The sequence below is a fragment of the Mastigoproctus giganteus genome, chromosome 13 (genome assembly GCF_048544385.1).
Source record: "Mastigoproctus giganteus isolate SK-2022 chromosome 13, ASM4854438v1, whole genome shotgun sequence".
Classification (NCBI taxonomy): Eukaryota; Metazoa; Arthropoda; class Arachnida; order Uropygi; family Thelyphonidae; genus Mastigoproctus; species Mastigoproctus giganteus.
Window position 1 is genome coordinate 159767352 of NC_143587.1, and position 16434 is coordinate 159783785.

Here is a 16434-nt window from a genome sequence, read left to right on the forward strand (position 1 = left end):
CCATTTGGACAAAAAGCAAATTTTATACCCTTAGCCTGATTGAAGCTAGTTTGGATCAATTAATAACTGCTTTACAATTGTTACAATTTTGGTGTAGGCAGAAAATGAACCTGGGGATCTGGATACAAGCCAATTGTGATATGCACCATTCATATTTTGAACAGTCTTAGCACAATAAATGGAAAACCAAGGATTAGATAAAGGACAAGATTTTAAGGTAGATGTGGAATAAAGGATTTCATCCCAACAAGAATAATGGCAATGCTCCTGCCAAGAAGGCATACTGACAGTGTAGCATTCTCTCTTGATGGTTAAGAGTATAATCCTCTGTATGGAATCTCATTTTCTTTTATTTCACTAACGTGATCTGAGCAATCATTGACATTTGCTCAGTTGAAGATTTGAAACAGTTATCTGACCAAGGAAAGGAAGAAAAGAAATTTTGCAGATCATACCATTTTGCATTCTTGTAATGCCAAACAAATCAAGGTTGAGAACGGTCACAAGAGAAAGGCTATATTGGAGAAGAGACCATCACCAATTTGTGAACTGAGGTGCCTAGTGGACCACTCTGCTCGACCATGTACTTGAAAAAGTTATTTGCGAGAAAAAGATTTAAGTGTTGACTGTGAAGTGAAGTTAGGATTATCTGGTATTCAATTAGGTTAATGAATAATGTGTGTGAGATCATTAGCAATTGCAAAAGCCTTAGCGTCTCCACCAGCTGGGTCCATGTGACTAGAAAACTAAAAAGCAACTGGAGTTGTAAATATTAAAATCAGCAAGGAAAATTAATTCACTGTTAAAGTTTGATTGTTAAAGAAGTCATGTTTCAAAGAGTTCCAAGTGATTAGTGCATTTGGGAGAACGATAGAGCAAAAGATGAATTTGACAGAATATGGTAGAGGGATTTTAAGCCAGAGAAGATCAAAAAGAGGAGACTTCAAATTACTAAGTCTGTGACAGGGAATATCAGAATGGACATATGCACAAGTACCATCTTCGAACTGAAAGGAATCACAAAGCGAATAACTTGGACAACTGAGGTGGGCAGTTGTTCAATCAGCTGATATCTAGGATTGTGTCAGAAAAATTGCATGGGGTTTGGCAGACTGTAAGTGGAAATGGACATCATTGAGATTGGAATTAAGACAATGCATATTTGTGAAAAGGAGGAGGACATGTTTGAGAGGTTTAGATCTTTTTGCAGATAAGTTCGTTCTTTTAGTTTGACAATTCATGATGTTTTCAGTAGTAAGAAAAGGTGGGAAGGACATGCTGTATTAAATAATGAAATTTCTGGATATAGCATACACATGGCAAGAATATATTCAGCTCCTTTACATAACCTGGGCTCATATTTGCACTACTTGTACTCCCTCTACTCACTATCTGGCACAGTAGAGTCGGCAAGATTATGCACTAGCTGATCCAGAAGCCTGTTAGAGAGTTACCATTCAGTTCGGTCCAGAGGATTATGTAGCGGCCGGCCTGTGAACATTGTTTTAGGGCTGTACCATTGAAATGTAAGGAAAATTGCATCTTGCCATGATGTCCATCATAACCTCAAAAGACATCAATCATACTGCATAATTGAAGAGATGGGGGGGGGGGTGCCGGAGCTTTGCTCTAGAGGTTCTTGAACTGGTTGAACTGGTATAAGCAAAATAGTGCTATTGCACCAGTTGATGAGGGTCACATGTAACTTATTATTTCCTGATAACAGAGGAGTGGCAATTCTCCATATGTTGTGGTGCCACACCTTGACCCCTGCTTACATTGGTTCATGCCTGTGTAGTTACCTCCAGTACGCTAGGCGGCATATTTCAGGACAGGATTTACACATAGGGTTATATCCAGGATTACTAACAGTCTCATCGTGAAGGTGCAGGCAGAGGATTTGGCTGTCATAGACCAATGTACTTCACCAAAATTAGGTCCACTTGACTTGAGTGTTGCCTGAATATCAGTTCCATTTGCTCAGGTATGATAAGCCCAGCTAGGCATACCTAAGAGAATGTCTGTGACAGCCTCAAGGACCAAGGATCAAATCATGTCTAACCAATGTTGTGAACCATTTTGTTGGAATCACCCAAGAGCTGGATGTAGGGAATAATTTCAACGTTGTTTACTTGGATATCATTAAAGCATTGGACTCAGCTCAAGAGGAGTTCTCATACAAGCTGGTACATATTAGTATCACAGAAAACAGTTCCATATATGCTCCATCTAAGAAAACAGTTCTTAGATGGAGCATAGGGGTGGCTGCAGTGTAGGAGGTAGAGAGTTGCAATTAATGGTTACTCGTCACATTGGGCCAACATATTGAGAACACTATTGTTTTTGAATTTTCTTAAATGACATTGATGAAGGGATAGAGGATGTGATGTAAAATATGTGATCAGTGCCAAATTTGTGTTAGTGATCAGTGCCAAGCAGCATTTCTTCAGGATAACTTAGACGTCTGAGATGGTAAGAAAATTCGGAGCTATGTTTTAATGCAACAAAATGCAAGATCTTACACTTTCGGAATAGTAGTCCTAAAACAACTTATACACTTTGTGGGGTCGAATTAAAAAAAAGTAAAAGAATTTAGAAGTTGCATTATGTTTTGACTTGAAATTCTGTGAGTAGTGTAGAGAGGTGGCAAAGAAGGCAATTCATTTGGTGTCCTATCAATGATTTGTCATGTTTGCTTGTAGAGTTGTCATAATCACACTGTATGAGGCAATTGTAAGAACACACTTGAAATGTTGGTTTCAAGTATGGGGCTCGCACTTAAAGAAAGACATGCTTCCTGAAAGATTCCAACGGTAGATAGTATGCTTGGTGAGATTGTAAAATGGGACATCCATACCAGGAAAGACTTTAATGTGGGCTGTAAAGTTGGGTAACTAGGCAGGCATTTAGACGAGAATTGATTGAGGTGTACAAAGCTCTGAGAAGGAATGCAAAATGATTGAGGAGATAATTTTCACTATTATAAATGATTACAGAGGCAAAAAGGGCAGGGTCACATGTCACCTATTATTTGGTCACATGGACGAGGCCTATGGGGAACTGGAAAGGAAAGATGGAGATAGGCAATTGATCAGAATAGCCAAAGCAAGAGACAATGCATCAAAGGACTTCTCATCAATAAAACAGACAAAAGAGCGGGGGAGTGGTTATACAGGAGAAGGTTAAGGAAAGGTGGAAAGACTATTTTAATAAATTATTAAATGAGGAAAACCCAAGAGCATTATGCGAGGATGGAGAGATGAATGAAAGAGTAGTGGAAGGCATAAGGAGGAAAGCGCACTCAGAAAAATGAAGAGGGGGAAAGCAGTAGGTGTTGATCAGATACCAGTAGAGGTATGGAGAAGTCTGGGAGAAGAAGGGATCGATATCCTATGGGACTTTATGGAAAAACAGTGGCAGCAGGAGAGAATACCCGATGAGTGGAGGGAAAGTAAACTTGTGCCAATCTATAAAGGAAAGGGTGATGTGCAGGAATGTGGGAACTACAGGGGAATAAAGTTAGTCTCATTTGATGAAGATCTGGGAAAGAATTATGGAAGGAAGGAAGGATAAGGCAGGAGATGGAAACAGGAGAGGAACGGTTTGGTTTCATGACAGGAAGAGGAACAACAGATGCGGTCTTTGCTTTAAGGCAGGTGATGGAAAGATACAGGGAGATGCAAGTAGAGTTGCACATGGTGTTCATAGACCTGGAAAAAGCATATGATAGAGTGCCCAGACAAGAGATATGGAGATGCATGAGGGAGAAGGGTGCATCAGAAAAGTACGTAAGGCTTGTGAAGGAAATGTACGAGGGAGCGGTGACTCAGGTTAAGAGTAGTGTGGGTATGAATTAGGGGTTCTCCGTAGAAGTTGGACTGCACCAGGGATCAGCTCTTAGCCCATATCTGTTTGATATGTTAATGGATGTGTTGGTGAGAGAAGTGAAGAGTAGCGCACCATGGAGTATGCTGTTCGTGGATGATATCATACTGTGCGAACCATCCCAAGGAAAGATAGAGAAGAAATTGGAGGAATGGAGGAAAGCGTTGGAAGAGAGAGAGACATGAGAAGATAAGTAGAACAAAGACAGAATATATGGTATTGAATGGAGAAGATGAGAGTTCTATAAAACTGCAGGAGGGAAAACTACCATCAGTTTCGAAATTTAAGTATCTGGGATCGAACGTTGTGAGGGATGGAGGATTGAGTACAGAAATACAGCATAGAGTGCAATGTGGATGGTTGAACTGGAGAAAGATGAGTGGGGTGCTGTGTGATAAGAAAGTAAATTGTAGAATGAAGGGAAGAGTGTATAAAACTGTGGTTAGATCCGCATTGATGTACGGTGCTGAGACATGGGCGATTACAAGGGCCCAGGAGAAGATGGAAGTGGCGGAGATGAGGATGCTAAGATGGATGTGTGGCATGACGAGGAAGGACAGGATAAGAAATGACTACATCAGAGGTATGGTTAAGGTGGGGCCTCTGAGTAAAAAAAAAGCAGGAATTTAGGTTGAGGTGGCTTGGACATGTGGAACGAAGAAGTGAGGAGTATGTGGGGAAGAGGTGTGAAAAGTTGGAGGTGATAGGGAAGAGGAAGAGGGGGAGACCTAAGCTGAGATGGAAGGACAAGGTGGCAGAGGATTTAAAAGACAGAGGATGGAGAGAGGAAGCCCAGGATAGGGAGGAATGGAGGAAAAGAATTAAGGACGGAAATGCCGACCCCATATAAACATCGCGTGACACAGAGACAACCCCTAAGGCAGAATGCGCTGGTCCCGAAGGAACTAGTAGTTGTTGGTGACTCTATTGTCAGGGAAACGGGGAACATGCTTTGTAAAAAAGATAGGTGGAACAGGACCAAGGTATGTCTGTCAGGGGCAAAGGTTGATGACGTTGTAGAGCGAATATCATCTTTTAAGGGCACAAAAGGTGATATAGTTGTACACGTTGGCACTAATAATATTAAGAGTAGGAGACCGGCAGAATTACTTAACAAGTACAGGTCACTGTTGAACAAAAGCCGAGAATTAGGGTTGAATTTGAAAGTGTCTGCAATTCTGCCCAGACACGATAGGAGGGAGTATATGATGAGAGCCTTGTCGATCAATTCGGCCCTGGAAAGATTGTGCAATGCTCAAGGGGTAGAATTTTTTTCAGCCTGGACTGTACTTGTTAACAGGAGAGATTGCTTCTACAGGGATGGGATACACTTAAATAGAAAGGGTGCAAGAATATTTGCTGATGCTATCAAGGCAGTGTTAGGTGGGTCGGAAAACTGCTAGCTTGGGGGGAGACAAAGACCAATAGATTGACAGTAGCCACTGGCAGAGGTGAAAGAGATTCTTGCACTGCTTCTATTAGAATGAGCAGAAGCCTGAAAAACAAGATGCATGGTATTTCAGAGACTGCTGGGAGCCATTGCGGTACAAGTAAACACATGGGTTGTGTTAGGGTAGCTAAGAATAGAAACAGGTGCAGGTATACTTGCGTGTACACCAATGCTAGGAGTTTAGTAAATAAATTTGATGAATTTGAGGTATTGCTCAAAACATCGAAGGCAGATATTGATGGGATATCAGAGACGTGGTGTCACACAGATATAAGGGATGCAGAACTGCAATTTGGGGAGTACAACGTCTATAGACAGGATAGGAAGGGGGGAGGGGTTATGCTATTAGTTAAGAAACACATAAAAAAACAAGGAAGTGAAGCCAGTCGACATCGCTGGACAGTGCAGTCTGGAGTCAGTTTGGTGTGACATAAACATTGGGAGATAAAAATTGAGAGTAGGAGTGTGCTATAGGCCTAATGACTCTGATGAGTATAATAAGGAACTGTACAGGGAAATAGAGTGGGCCAGTAAATCAGAGTGTCTTATAATGGGAGATTTTAATTTCCCAGATATTGACTGGAATTTGGGGGCTGGTTACTCACACACTAGCAGGGCTTTTGTGGATTTATTGGATGATTATTTTCTACATCAACATGTTTGGGAGGCAACTAGAGGGAGTAATACTCTTGATTTGATTATCAGCAGTGATTCTTCATGCATTAAGAATCTGCAGATAAATGAACCACTAGGTGGCAGTGATCACAGTGTGCTGAAGTGGGATTTACTCAAAGAGGTAACTACCATTAGGGGTAAAGGGAAGGGTTATTGCTTCCGTAAAGGCGACTACGATGGACTGAGACAGTATTTAAATTCTATACAGTGGGACCAACTGATGATGTTACCAACAGCAAATTCAAAATGGGAAGCATTCAAAGAACTTATCTTGGAAGCTACTAGGCTTTACATACCAACTAAGAAATATTGTTCAAGGTTTAGGCCAAAATGGGTGTCAGATGAACTAATGAGGCATATGGCAGAGAAGAAAAATGCATGGGATACATACAAATTAACACATGACACAGAAGCCTATGATAGATACAAGTTGTTATGCAACCAAGTTACAAAGGAGGTTAGGCAGGCGAAGGCAGATTACGAGAAATCCTTGGCAAGGGATGCAAAGAAAAACAGCAAAGAGTTCTTTACTTATGTAAACTCTAGAAGGAAGGGGATGAATCAGATTGGTCCACTTGATATTGATGGGTCAAGTGTTGATGATCCTGCTCAGGTAGCTAACAAACTAAATGAATATTTTGCATCGACATTCACACATGAGGAGTTATTCAGCGAGGGGAATGCCAGAGGTGTATTCAACTCTAGCAGTAAGCTACAGAATCTTGAAATAACTGAGAGTAAAGTGGAGGAGAAACTGTTGAAGATAAACACAAGAAAGGCACCCGGGGTGGATGGGATCTATCCAGTTATATTAAAGGAGGCAGCAAAGGAAGTAAGCAAACCCTTAGCCATAATTATGAGAGCTTCCTTGGACTCAGGGGAGGTACCCATAGACTGGAAATGTGCAAATGTGACCTCAATTCACAAAGGAGGATCAAAGGCTGACACAACTAATTATAGACCTGTGAGCTTAACTTCTGTTCCAGGAAAATTAATGGAGGCACTGGTTAAAGAAGCACTGCAGGATCATTTAGACAAGACTTTAGTTATAGCTCAGACACAGCATGGTTTTGTTAAGGGGAAGCCTTGCCTGACCAACTTGATTGGATACTATGATGCAGTCACAAAAGAACTGGATGCAGGGAATAACTTTGATATTATATACTTGGATCTTAGAAAGGCTTTTGATACTGTTGCACATGGAAGACTGCTACACAAATTGGAGCAGTGTGACATTGGAGGCAAATTGCTGCTATGGATAAAGGGGTGGTTGAGGGGGAGAAGACAGAGAGTGGTAATCAATGGACACTGCTCATCGTGGACTGATGTTATTAGTGGAGTCCCTCAGGGCTCAGTGTTGGGTCCATTATTGTTTTCTGTATTTATAAATGATATTGATGATGGTATATCGGGCTTAATGTCCAAGTTTGCAGACGATACAAAGGTTGGAAGGGTTGTCAAGGACACTACTGACACTATGCTGCTGCAACAGGATCTGGAAAGGTTGAGCAGATGGGCTGAGAGGTGGCAAATGAAGTTTAACATTGACAAATGTAAAGTACTACACATGGGAAACAGCAACCCCAGAGCAACGTATCAACTTTGTGGTACTAAACTGACAGTGGTAGAGAATGAAAGGGACTTGGGGGTGGTTGTGCAGGTAGATATGAAGTTCTCTGAGCAGTGCAGACGGGCTGCAAGAGTAGCTCATGGAGTTTTGTCAATGATATACAGGAATTTTTCCAGCAGGGATAAGGAGGTGATTATTCCATTGTATAAGGCAATGGTCAGGCCACACCTAGAGTACTGTATACAGGTCTGGAGGCCTCATTTCAAGAAGGATGTAGAGCTGCTGGAACGAGTACAGAGAAGGGCAACAAGATTAGTGAATGGAACAAAGGGGTGCTCTTATGAAGAAAGGCTTAAGTTTTGCAAATTACAGTGTCTGGAGACTAGGCACCAGCGAGGTGATCTGATAGAGGTGTATAAAGCCTTGAATGGTTTAAGCATGCTCAATGCTGATGGGATTCTTCCTCTAGCTCAGAAAAATCACCTGAGAGGGCATAAATTCAAATTGAGGAAAGACAGATGTAGGATAGACGTGCGGAAATTTGCCTTTAGCCAGCGGGTGGTTGGTTGGTGGAACGGACTTCCATCCCCTGTGGTGGAGGTTGATAGCCTAAATAAGTTTAAGGCTCAGCTGGACAGGTATTTTGAACAAACAGAGGGGTGAAGTGTAAGTGGGTTTTTTTTTTTTTTTTGGCTGATGCTGCATAAGCTTGCTTTCTTGCATCAAATGCCTCTACTAATGCTAATGCTAAACATGGGAAGAAAGCGAAGATAAAAAAGAAGAAGATAAATGATTACAGAGCTAGAGATCATAAATTCAAATTATAATTGAAAAGGTTTAGACTTGGATTTTGGAAAGTTTTCTTTTAGATAGCAAATTGTTGATTCCTAGAATAAGTTGCCTCCATGGGTGGTTGAGGATGACAGCTTTTCATGTAGGATAACCTACATGAAAAGGAAGTCAAGTAGGTTATTTGTTTTATTTTATTTATTTGTTTATTTATTATTTTATTCTGTTTTATTATTTATTTATTTGTTTATTTATTATTTTATTTTATTTTATTTTATTATTTATTTATTTGTTTGTTTATTTATTATTTTATTTTATTATTATCATTTTTTAAAATATTTTTAAATTATGTTTTTGGCTAGTATGCAGTAAATGCCACAGCCTTCACTGCACTATATGGCTGATATTAATACATCTCTCAATTGCTCTTCACCTCAAAGAATTATCCAAGTGGGGTCTTTGTAACATTTTTAGTGAAGACTATCTTGAAATTGATAGTACATGCAGCTGATTTTCATGCAATCAGTTGTTTTTATCTGATATCCACTTTGCATGTTTAGGTGGGGATAAGAAGGATAAGTGTACAGGGATAAGAACAGTGTTTCATTTCAGAAATGATGAATGTTTGATTCTATTTTTATTTGAATTTAAAAATATATTTAAAGCATTGTGTTTGTTCTTTAAATTCATATATGGCACAACTGTCATTGTGGTTCAGCCATATACATAACAAAGTAATTTGTTACCTCAGTATGATAAGTAGAACACTTCCGTATGATACTCTCCAGAAATTAAAACGAAAACAATTAAAAAATCGAAAATCTTACATTACAGTAATAAATAATTAACAATAATTAAAAATCAAATGAACACAATTAAAAATCGATTAAATGCAATTAAAAATTAAGTAAAAATTTAACTTAATCTAAAAAATTGCAAAATGATTTTCCTTCCTCTGGAGAATACCATACGGAAGTGTTCTACGTATCATACATGTATTAAGGAAGGAAAATCGTTTTGCAATTTTTTCGTTAAATTAATTTTTTACTTAATTTTTAATTGTCTTCATTAAATTTTTAATTATTGTTAATTATTTCTTACTGTAATGTAAGATTTTCAATTTTTTAATTGTTTTCAATTTAATTTCTGGAGAGTATCATATGGAAGTGTTCTACTTATCATATTGAGGTAAACTTCTCTTATTCTTTTACAATATTGATATCAATGGCACAACTGTAGAACTTAATGAGTATTATAGCTTTGGTTCATACTATTATAACATAGTTGTATACTGTGTAATATTATTATTAAATTAATTTTTTTATTTTTTTTAATAATTAAAAATAATTAAAAAATAGAGCTGGCTGAGTTCCAGAATTTCACTTTCTTTCTGTGATAGATTAACTTCAGATTTTTACCATAACAAGTCAATAGTAAAAATGTCATTGGATTTTATTATTATTATTATTAATAGCCATATGGTGCAAGGAAGCCTGAGGCTTATGCTGCACCGGCTAAAAAAAAATTTCCCTATTACCCTGAGAGAGAGAGAGAGAGAGAGAGAGAGAAGTAGAAAGGAATCACCAAGAAAGAGAAGAATGACGATATCCAGCTCAAGACCCTGGGTGTGCCAAGCCCATACTCACCAGATGTGAGCCCCTGGGAAAATAATGACTGTCTTCCCTACACTGGGTAGAAAATTAGCATTAGTAGAGGCATTTGATGCAAGAACATTTTTAGGATACTTTTTGTAATTTTTAAAAGTTCTCACCTCAGTTCAACTTTAGTTAAAATGGGATGTTCCTTTACCTCAATTTGTATACATTGGTCTCTTTATTAATGATTGTATTTGGTTCTGTGAAAATGACTGTCAACTGAAATTATCATTAATCAAGTATATGAAATGTGTCAAGGGCGTAATCCATTCTGAGACGGAAAGTTGTACTTTTTCAGAGAAAAACTATATTTTACAATATTTAAAAATTTCATATTAGTAAATAAATATTTTACTAACATTTATATGTATATTATCCTAAAATGTATATGTACAGTGAATTGTGATTTAAAAAAAAAAATAAAAAAAAAAAACTATTTACGTGAAAAGATTATTGTACAGCAGTATTTCTACATAACTTTAATGCTGTTTTTATATTTTGAAATATTTTCTTCATTTGATTATTGATATCCTGCTTTTCTTTTCTTTTACAATCACTTTTGGGCCATGACTATTGATTTACTTTAGTAAAATTGAAATAAATTTATGAAAATCTGTGTATGAAAGTGTGTGTGAGTGTGAGAGAGAGAATGAGAATATGCTTGTGCAATCACGGCAAAATTATGAAAATGGTAGAGTTGTTTGCACTGAAGTGTCAGAAACATAGAGAGATGGACTCGAAGCACTGTTAGATGTGGCAGCATGACTTTATACTGCTTTCTTAGCCAAAAATAATTCCCGAATGTTATTGTACCAATATTGTGAATTGAAATTATTTTATTATCATTAATGAAATGCATGGGATAGAGTGAGAGATGCATCATAAAACATCGTTAATCAAGTGACTACAACTGTGTTTCTTCAACCAAAAATATCAGGAGCAGAGTATCTTCAGATTTCCAAAACATAGCTTAATTTTTTTTATTTTTGCTTACCTCGTAAATAAAGTTCATACGTTATCTGTTTTCTGAGCTTGCAGAATTTAATAGCCATAGGAAAATGCTGTATTCTTATGAGACCTCTGAAAACTCCACTTTTTGATGAGTTTTTGGCTTGTCCTGGAACTGGCTGACATGTGTATTTTTTAATATCTTGTCATGTGTATTTTATAATGTTACTGGTGGCTTATGTGTATATATCCTATTATTTGAAAATGTAAACCATTTAACTATACAAGAAGTTTACAGTTCATTTTCTTATACAAATTACTATTAATTTTATAATATTAAAAAAATGTAATTTTTACAGTAATGAACAGTATCTGTTTTTGTTCCAGCTTACATGAATCACTTATGTATGTGAAGAAGCAGCTTCAGTTACTGTGGTGTGGAGCTGTAATCAAAGTCATATTTTCTCATCTATTTGAGTCTGTAGCAGCAAGTCCTCCACTTTCTACTATTAATCCATGTTCTGCTTCTCAAGTAGACAACACGCAGCATTCCCCTCGATCTTCCAGTATGTGTTCAGGATACCCTTGCCAAGGTTCTCTCTGCTACAACATAAACATAATACAAATCCCAAAAGTTTACAAAATCTGATTTGAAACAGAAGCCTAATTATATTTATAGTTACATTGTTATTTGCATTTAATCAACTATTTAATTTCATAAATTTATATTTTAGATATCTTTATTCATGGAAAAAAAGGATAAAGATGTATTGCAGCAGTACTTAGATTAAATGTTAATAAAAAGGAAAATAGGAAGCATATGTGGCCTATTATTTTGTTTTTCTTTCTTCTTCTTCTCTGTTATTAAAATATTAATGTGACTGTTATGTATGTGGGGTGCTTTGATGCACGCTTAATCATGTTAGTTATGGTTATCTTTTAATTTCTCCCTTTATACAGTGGGTGAACCTATAACAGCCTTTCACTTGTTAATTCTAATCAGGTGGCTGTTTTCCATTACTTCAACACACTTTCCTTATCACAGAGGCTAAATCTTTTTCATTAAATTTTATTGCAGTCTATAGTATTTCAAGATTAAACTTTTATCTATTAATTTTCCAGATCATTAGAATTTCAACTCTTGGAATTTCTGCAAATTATGATCTTCTATTTTTGACTATTTTCTAAGCTTTTTTTGCTAAATTTTGATCAGTCAGTCAATTGCTTAAGCAATAACTGGACTAACCCATTGCTAGGCCAGATTAGGGTCCTTGTATGTTCTGGGCACTCCTGTTTCATATGCCCTTTTGTGAATGCAATTTTATGGGTGTCTTAATTTCTGTTAGTAGATGAGTGATCAAAATTATCTTAAATGATTTTTTTTCTCTCTCTCTTTTTTTTTTTTTTTTCTCCACAGAAAACTACTATGTGATGGGTCATAAGAGTTTATTTAATCACTTTGCTGATTGCAATTATCTTATTTATTCTTAAAGATTAAAAATGTTTAAAGTGATGGCAGCAATTTAATATACAATTAAATGTATTTTTTATATATATATATATTAGCATTAGTATGGTCATATGATGCAAGAAAGCAATCTTATATAGCATCAGCCAAAAATAAAATAAAATAAAATAAAATAAAACCCTTCTCATTTCACCCATCCATTCATTCCAAAAGTTTGTATAGTTAAGCTTCGAATTTATTTAAGCTGCCAACTTCCACGATGACAGATGGAAGTTTGTTCCAGCAATCAATCAACCACTGGCTAAAGGCAAATTTCCGCGCATCTATTCTACAACCGTCTTTCTTCAATTTGAATTTATGTCCCCTACAGGTGCAGAATCTGAACTATATACCATAAAAGAAATCTTTTCTAACATATATATATATATATATATATAGGTAGGGTTAGATGTAGAGAAGACAGAAGATAATTGTGAGCATTAGACTTGAATTTCTGTAGATTGTAATTTTTGGGAAAGACATGTGAAGGAAGGTTGCTCCAGAGAACAGAAGTAGAAGGGATATATGAGGAAGAATAAATTTTTTTTTTTTTTTTTTTTGTAATGTGAGTTTTGAGTTGGACCTAGTGTTGATTGTTAAGTGGCATTGATTCCCCCCCCCCCCACAAACACCACATTTGTATACTCAGTGTCACAGTACAAACTGTAAAGTCACTAAAATTTACATATCTCTGATATAGACAGAGATAGTGTAAATTTTAGTGTTGGTCTGCATGGTCTAGTGTTGGGTCGTGTTGGTCTATTGTTCCCCTGGCCATTTAGCTGCAGGGTCCCTAGTGGGATCCCATGTTGCTCATTGTCTGCCCTGAGGAGGCAGGCCATGTGTAGTAGACAATAGAAAGGTGTCTGGTGGGGGTGAACCCTGGATGACTCCTAAGCTTACCAGGGAGGGAGACACTGGAAAGTGAAAAAGGGAGTAGGGGAGACAGATGAGGAGGAGAGGAACAGATGATAGGAAGACTTTTACATCTGGAAATAGGAAGTTAAAGAATAGAGGGGACACACCTGTGGAAGGATCCTATCCTCCATAACGGGGGAAACTTTAGAACGGGAAAAGATTTGTGGTGATAGTCCACCAGTCAAAAAGGTTCGGGATGGAAGGTGGGAAAGGAGACAGGGATTGTAGGGGAGTGAAGTCATAAGGCCAGGAGGTGCCCCTATTGGACATGCATTGCTTCTGTGCTAGCACTGGCCAGGCCAGCTGAAGCCTGTGTCAGCAAATTCCACGACATGCCTCAGAACAGGGGACATGTTAGCAGGGCAGGGCTCTGTTAGAACAACACTCTCTCTACATGCACCCAACCCAATTTCACACCTGTCATACTTACAGTTGCACTTCCCCCCATATGTATTTAGGGGCTGACTGAATAACAGTACATAACATGAACACTGAATAACAGCACATGGACACAGGTGCCACCTATTAAATATAACAAAAACCAAAACACTACTTTTTATTTATTTCTTTTTTTAAATTTATATACTAATCTTAATCATTCATTTGGTCACCTTGTTTACACAGGTAATCTGACATTAATATAATATTATATTAATCACATTAATAATATAACCAGGTAACACTTATAGGACATTCTCAGTCATTCTTTCGACCAACTCTCCTAGTCCAACACATTAGTGATTAATTTGTAACAACAATATGGTATTTATAAAATTATTAAACGTCTTACCCAATGTCAGAACAGCAGCGGGCCAACCCCATAGTATCACTATTGGATACCCAACTCAACTCAGGGCTCCAACCACTACTCCCCCTGCCAGTAAGGAAAACATCACATCCAACATCATTAAAACTAAAATTAAAATTTAAAAATATTTAGAAATGGAGTAAAAAAGCTTAACTGCATATAGAGCAATATTCTCTTCCTTCCTTAAGTTGGACTAAGGCTTTTTGAAACTACATGTTCACAGGAATAAGAGCAAACCCTGGATTTGCTCTGGTAGTGGTTGGAGCCCTGAGTTGAGTTGGGCATCCAATAGTGATATTATGGGGTTGGCCTGCTGCTATTTTGACAGTGGGGAAGATGTTTAATAATTTGATAAATATATTGTTGTTACAAATTAATCGTTAACACGTTGGACTAGGAGAGTGGTCGAAAGAAGCCATCCTATAACCAAAAAAAAATTAAATAAATAATAATAGCGGTAATCCCTGTTACATCTCATATGATAATAGAATATAGAAATAATTGAGTTAGACTTAGTAATGTATATATTTATATCTGGAAAGTGTTATAAAAAAGAAAAATTAGCATTAGCATTAGTAGCAGCATTTGATGCAAGAAAGCAAGCTTATGCAGCATCAGCCAAAAAAAAAAAAAAAAATAGTAATAAAATAAAATAAAAAATAACCACTTCCACTTCACCCCTCTGTTCGTTCGAAATACCTGTCCAGCTGAGCCTTAAACTTATTTAGGCTATCAACTTCCACGACAAGGGATGAAAGTCTGTTTCCGCCAACCAACCACCCGCTGGCTAAAGGCAAATTTCTTCACATCTGTCCTACATCTGTCTTTCCTCAATTTGAATTTATGCCCTCTCAGGTGATTATTCTGAGCAAGAGGAAGAATCCCATCAGCGTTGAGCATGCTCAAACCATTCAAGGCTTTATACACCTCTCAAATCACCTTGCTGGTGCCTAGTCTCCAGACACTGTAATTTGCAAAACTTAAGCCTTTCTTCGTAAGAGCACCCCTTTGTTCCATTCATCAATCTGTTGCTCTTCTCTGTACTCGTTCCAGCATCTCTACATCCTTCTTGAAATGAGGCCTCCAGACCTGTATACAGTACTCTAGGTGTGGCCTGACCATTACCTTATACAAGGGAATAATCACTTCCTTATCCCTACTAGAAAAATTCCTATATATCATCGACAATACACCATGAGCTACTCTTGCAGCCCATCTGCACTGCTCAGAAAACTTCATATCTGCCTGCACAACCACCCCCAGATCCCTTTCATTCTCTACAACTGTCAGTGTAGTACCACAGAGTAGATATGTTGCTCTGGGGTTGCTGTTTCCCATATGTAGTACTTTACATTTGTCAATGTTAAACTTCATTTGCCACCTCTCAGCCCATCTGCTCAACCTTTCCAGATCCTGTTGCAGTAGCATTAGGCGCCTCCGTAGCCAGGTGGGAAGGAGCAGCAGTGAGTAGCACACGCTTCTTGATTAGACCGGGGTTCGAGCCCGTCGCCACCAAATATGGAGGATGCGGAAAGGTCAGGGAATGACCACCGCATATCCCGGAGCAATATGGCCTTAGTTGCTAATGCTCCTAAAAACCAAACAAACAAACAAACAAACAAGCAGTAGCATAGTGTCAGTAGTGTCCTTTACAACCCTGCCAACCTTCGTATCGTCTGCAAACTCGGACATTACGCTTGATATACCATCATCAATATCATTTATAAATACAGAAAACAATAATGGACCCAATACTGAATCCTGAGGGACTCCACTAATAACATTAGTCCACAATGAGCAGTGTCCATTGATTACCACTCTGTCTTCTCCCCCTCAACCACCCCTTTATCCATAGCAGCAATTTGCCTCCAGTGCCACACTGCTCCAATTTGTGCAGCAGTCTGCCATGTGCAACAGTATCAAAAGCCTTTCTAAGATCCAAGTATATAAGATCAAAGTTATTCCCTGCATCCAGTTCTTTTGTGACTGCATCGTAGTATCCAATGAAATTGGTCAGGCAAGACTTCCCCTTAACAAAACCATGCTGTGTCTGAGCTATAACTGAAGTCTTGTCTAGATGATCCTGCAGTGCTTCTTTAACCAGTGCCTCCATTAATTTTGCGGGAACAGAAGTTAAACTAACAAGTCTATAATTACTTGTGTCGCCTTTTGATCCTCCTTTGTGAATTGGGGTCACATTTACACATCTCCAGTCTATGGGTACCTCCC

General features: G+C 37.9%; 1 protein-coding gene across 3 annotated transcripts in view; it reads left to right on the plus strand.

Moving 5' to 3' along the window:
- Positions 1–16434, plus strand: part of LOC150076551 (ubiquitin-protein ligase E3B) — a 711739-nt gene that overhangs the window by 357006 nt on the left and 338299 nt on the right. For 2 of the 3 annotated variants that reach the window (XM_090387665.1, XM_090387667.1), the window contains one exon: positions 11360–11565. In XM_090387665.1, the coding sequence (XP_090243791.1) occupies positions 11360–11565 (206 nt within the window). The remainder of the gene's footprint in view (positions 1–11359; positions 11566–16434) is intronic. The other variant, XM_090387666.1, reaches the window with a different exon arrangement.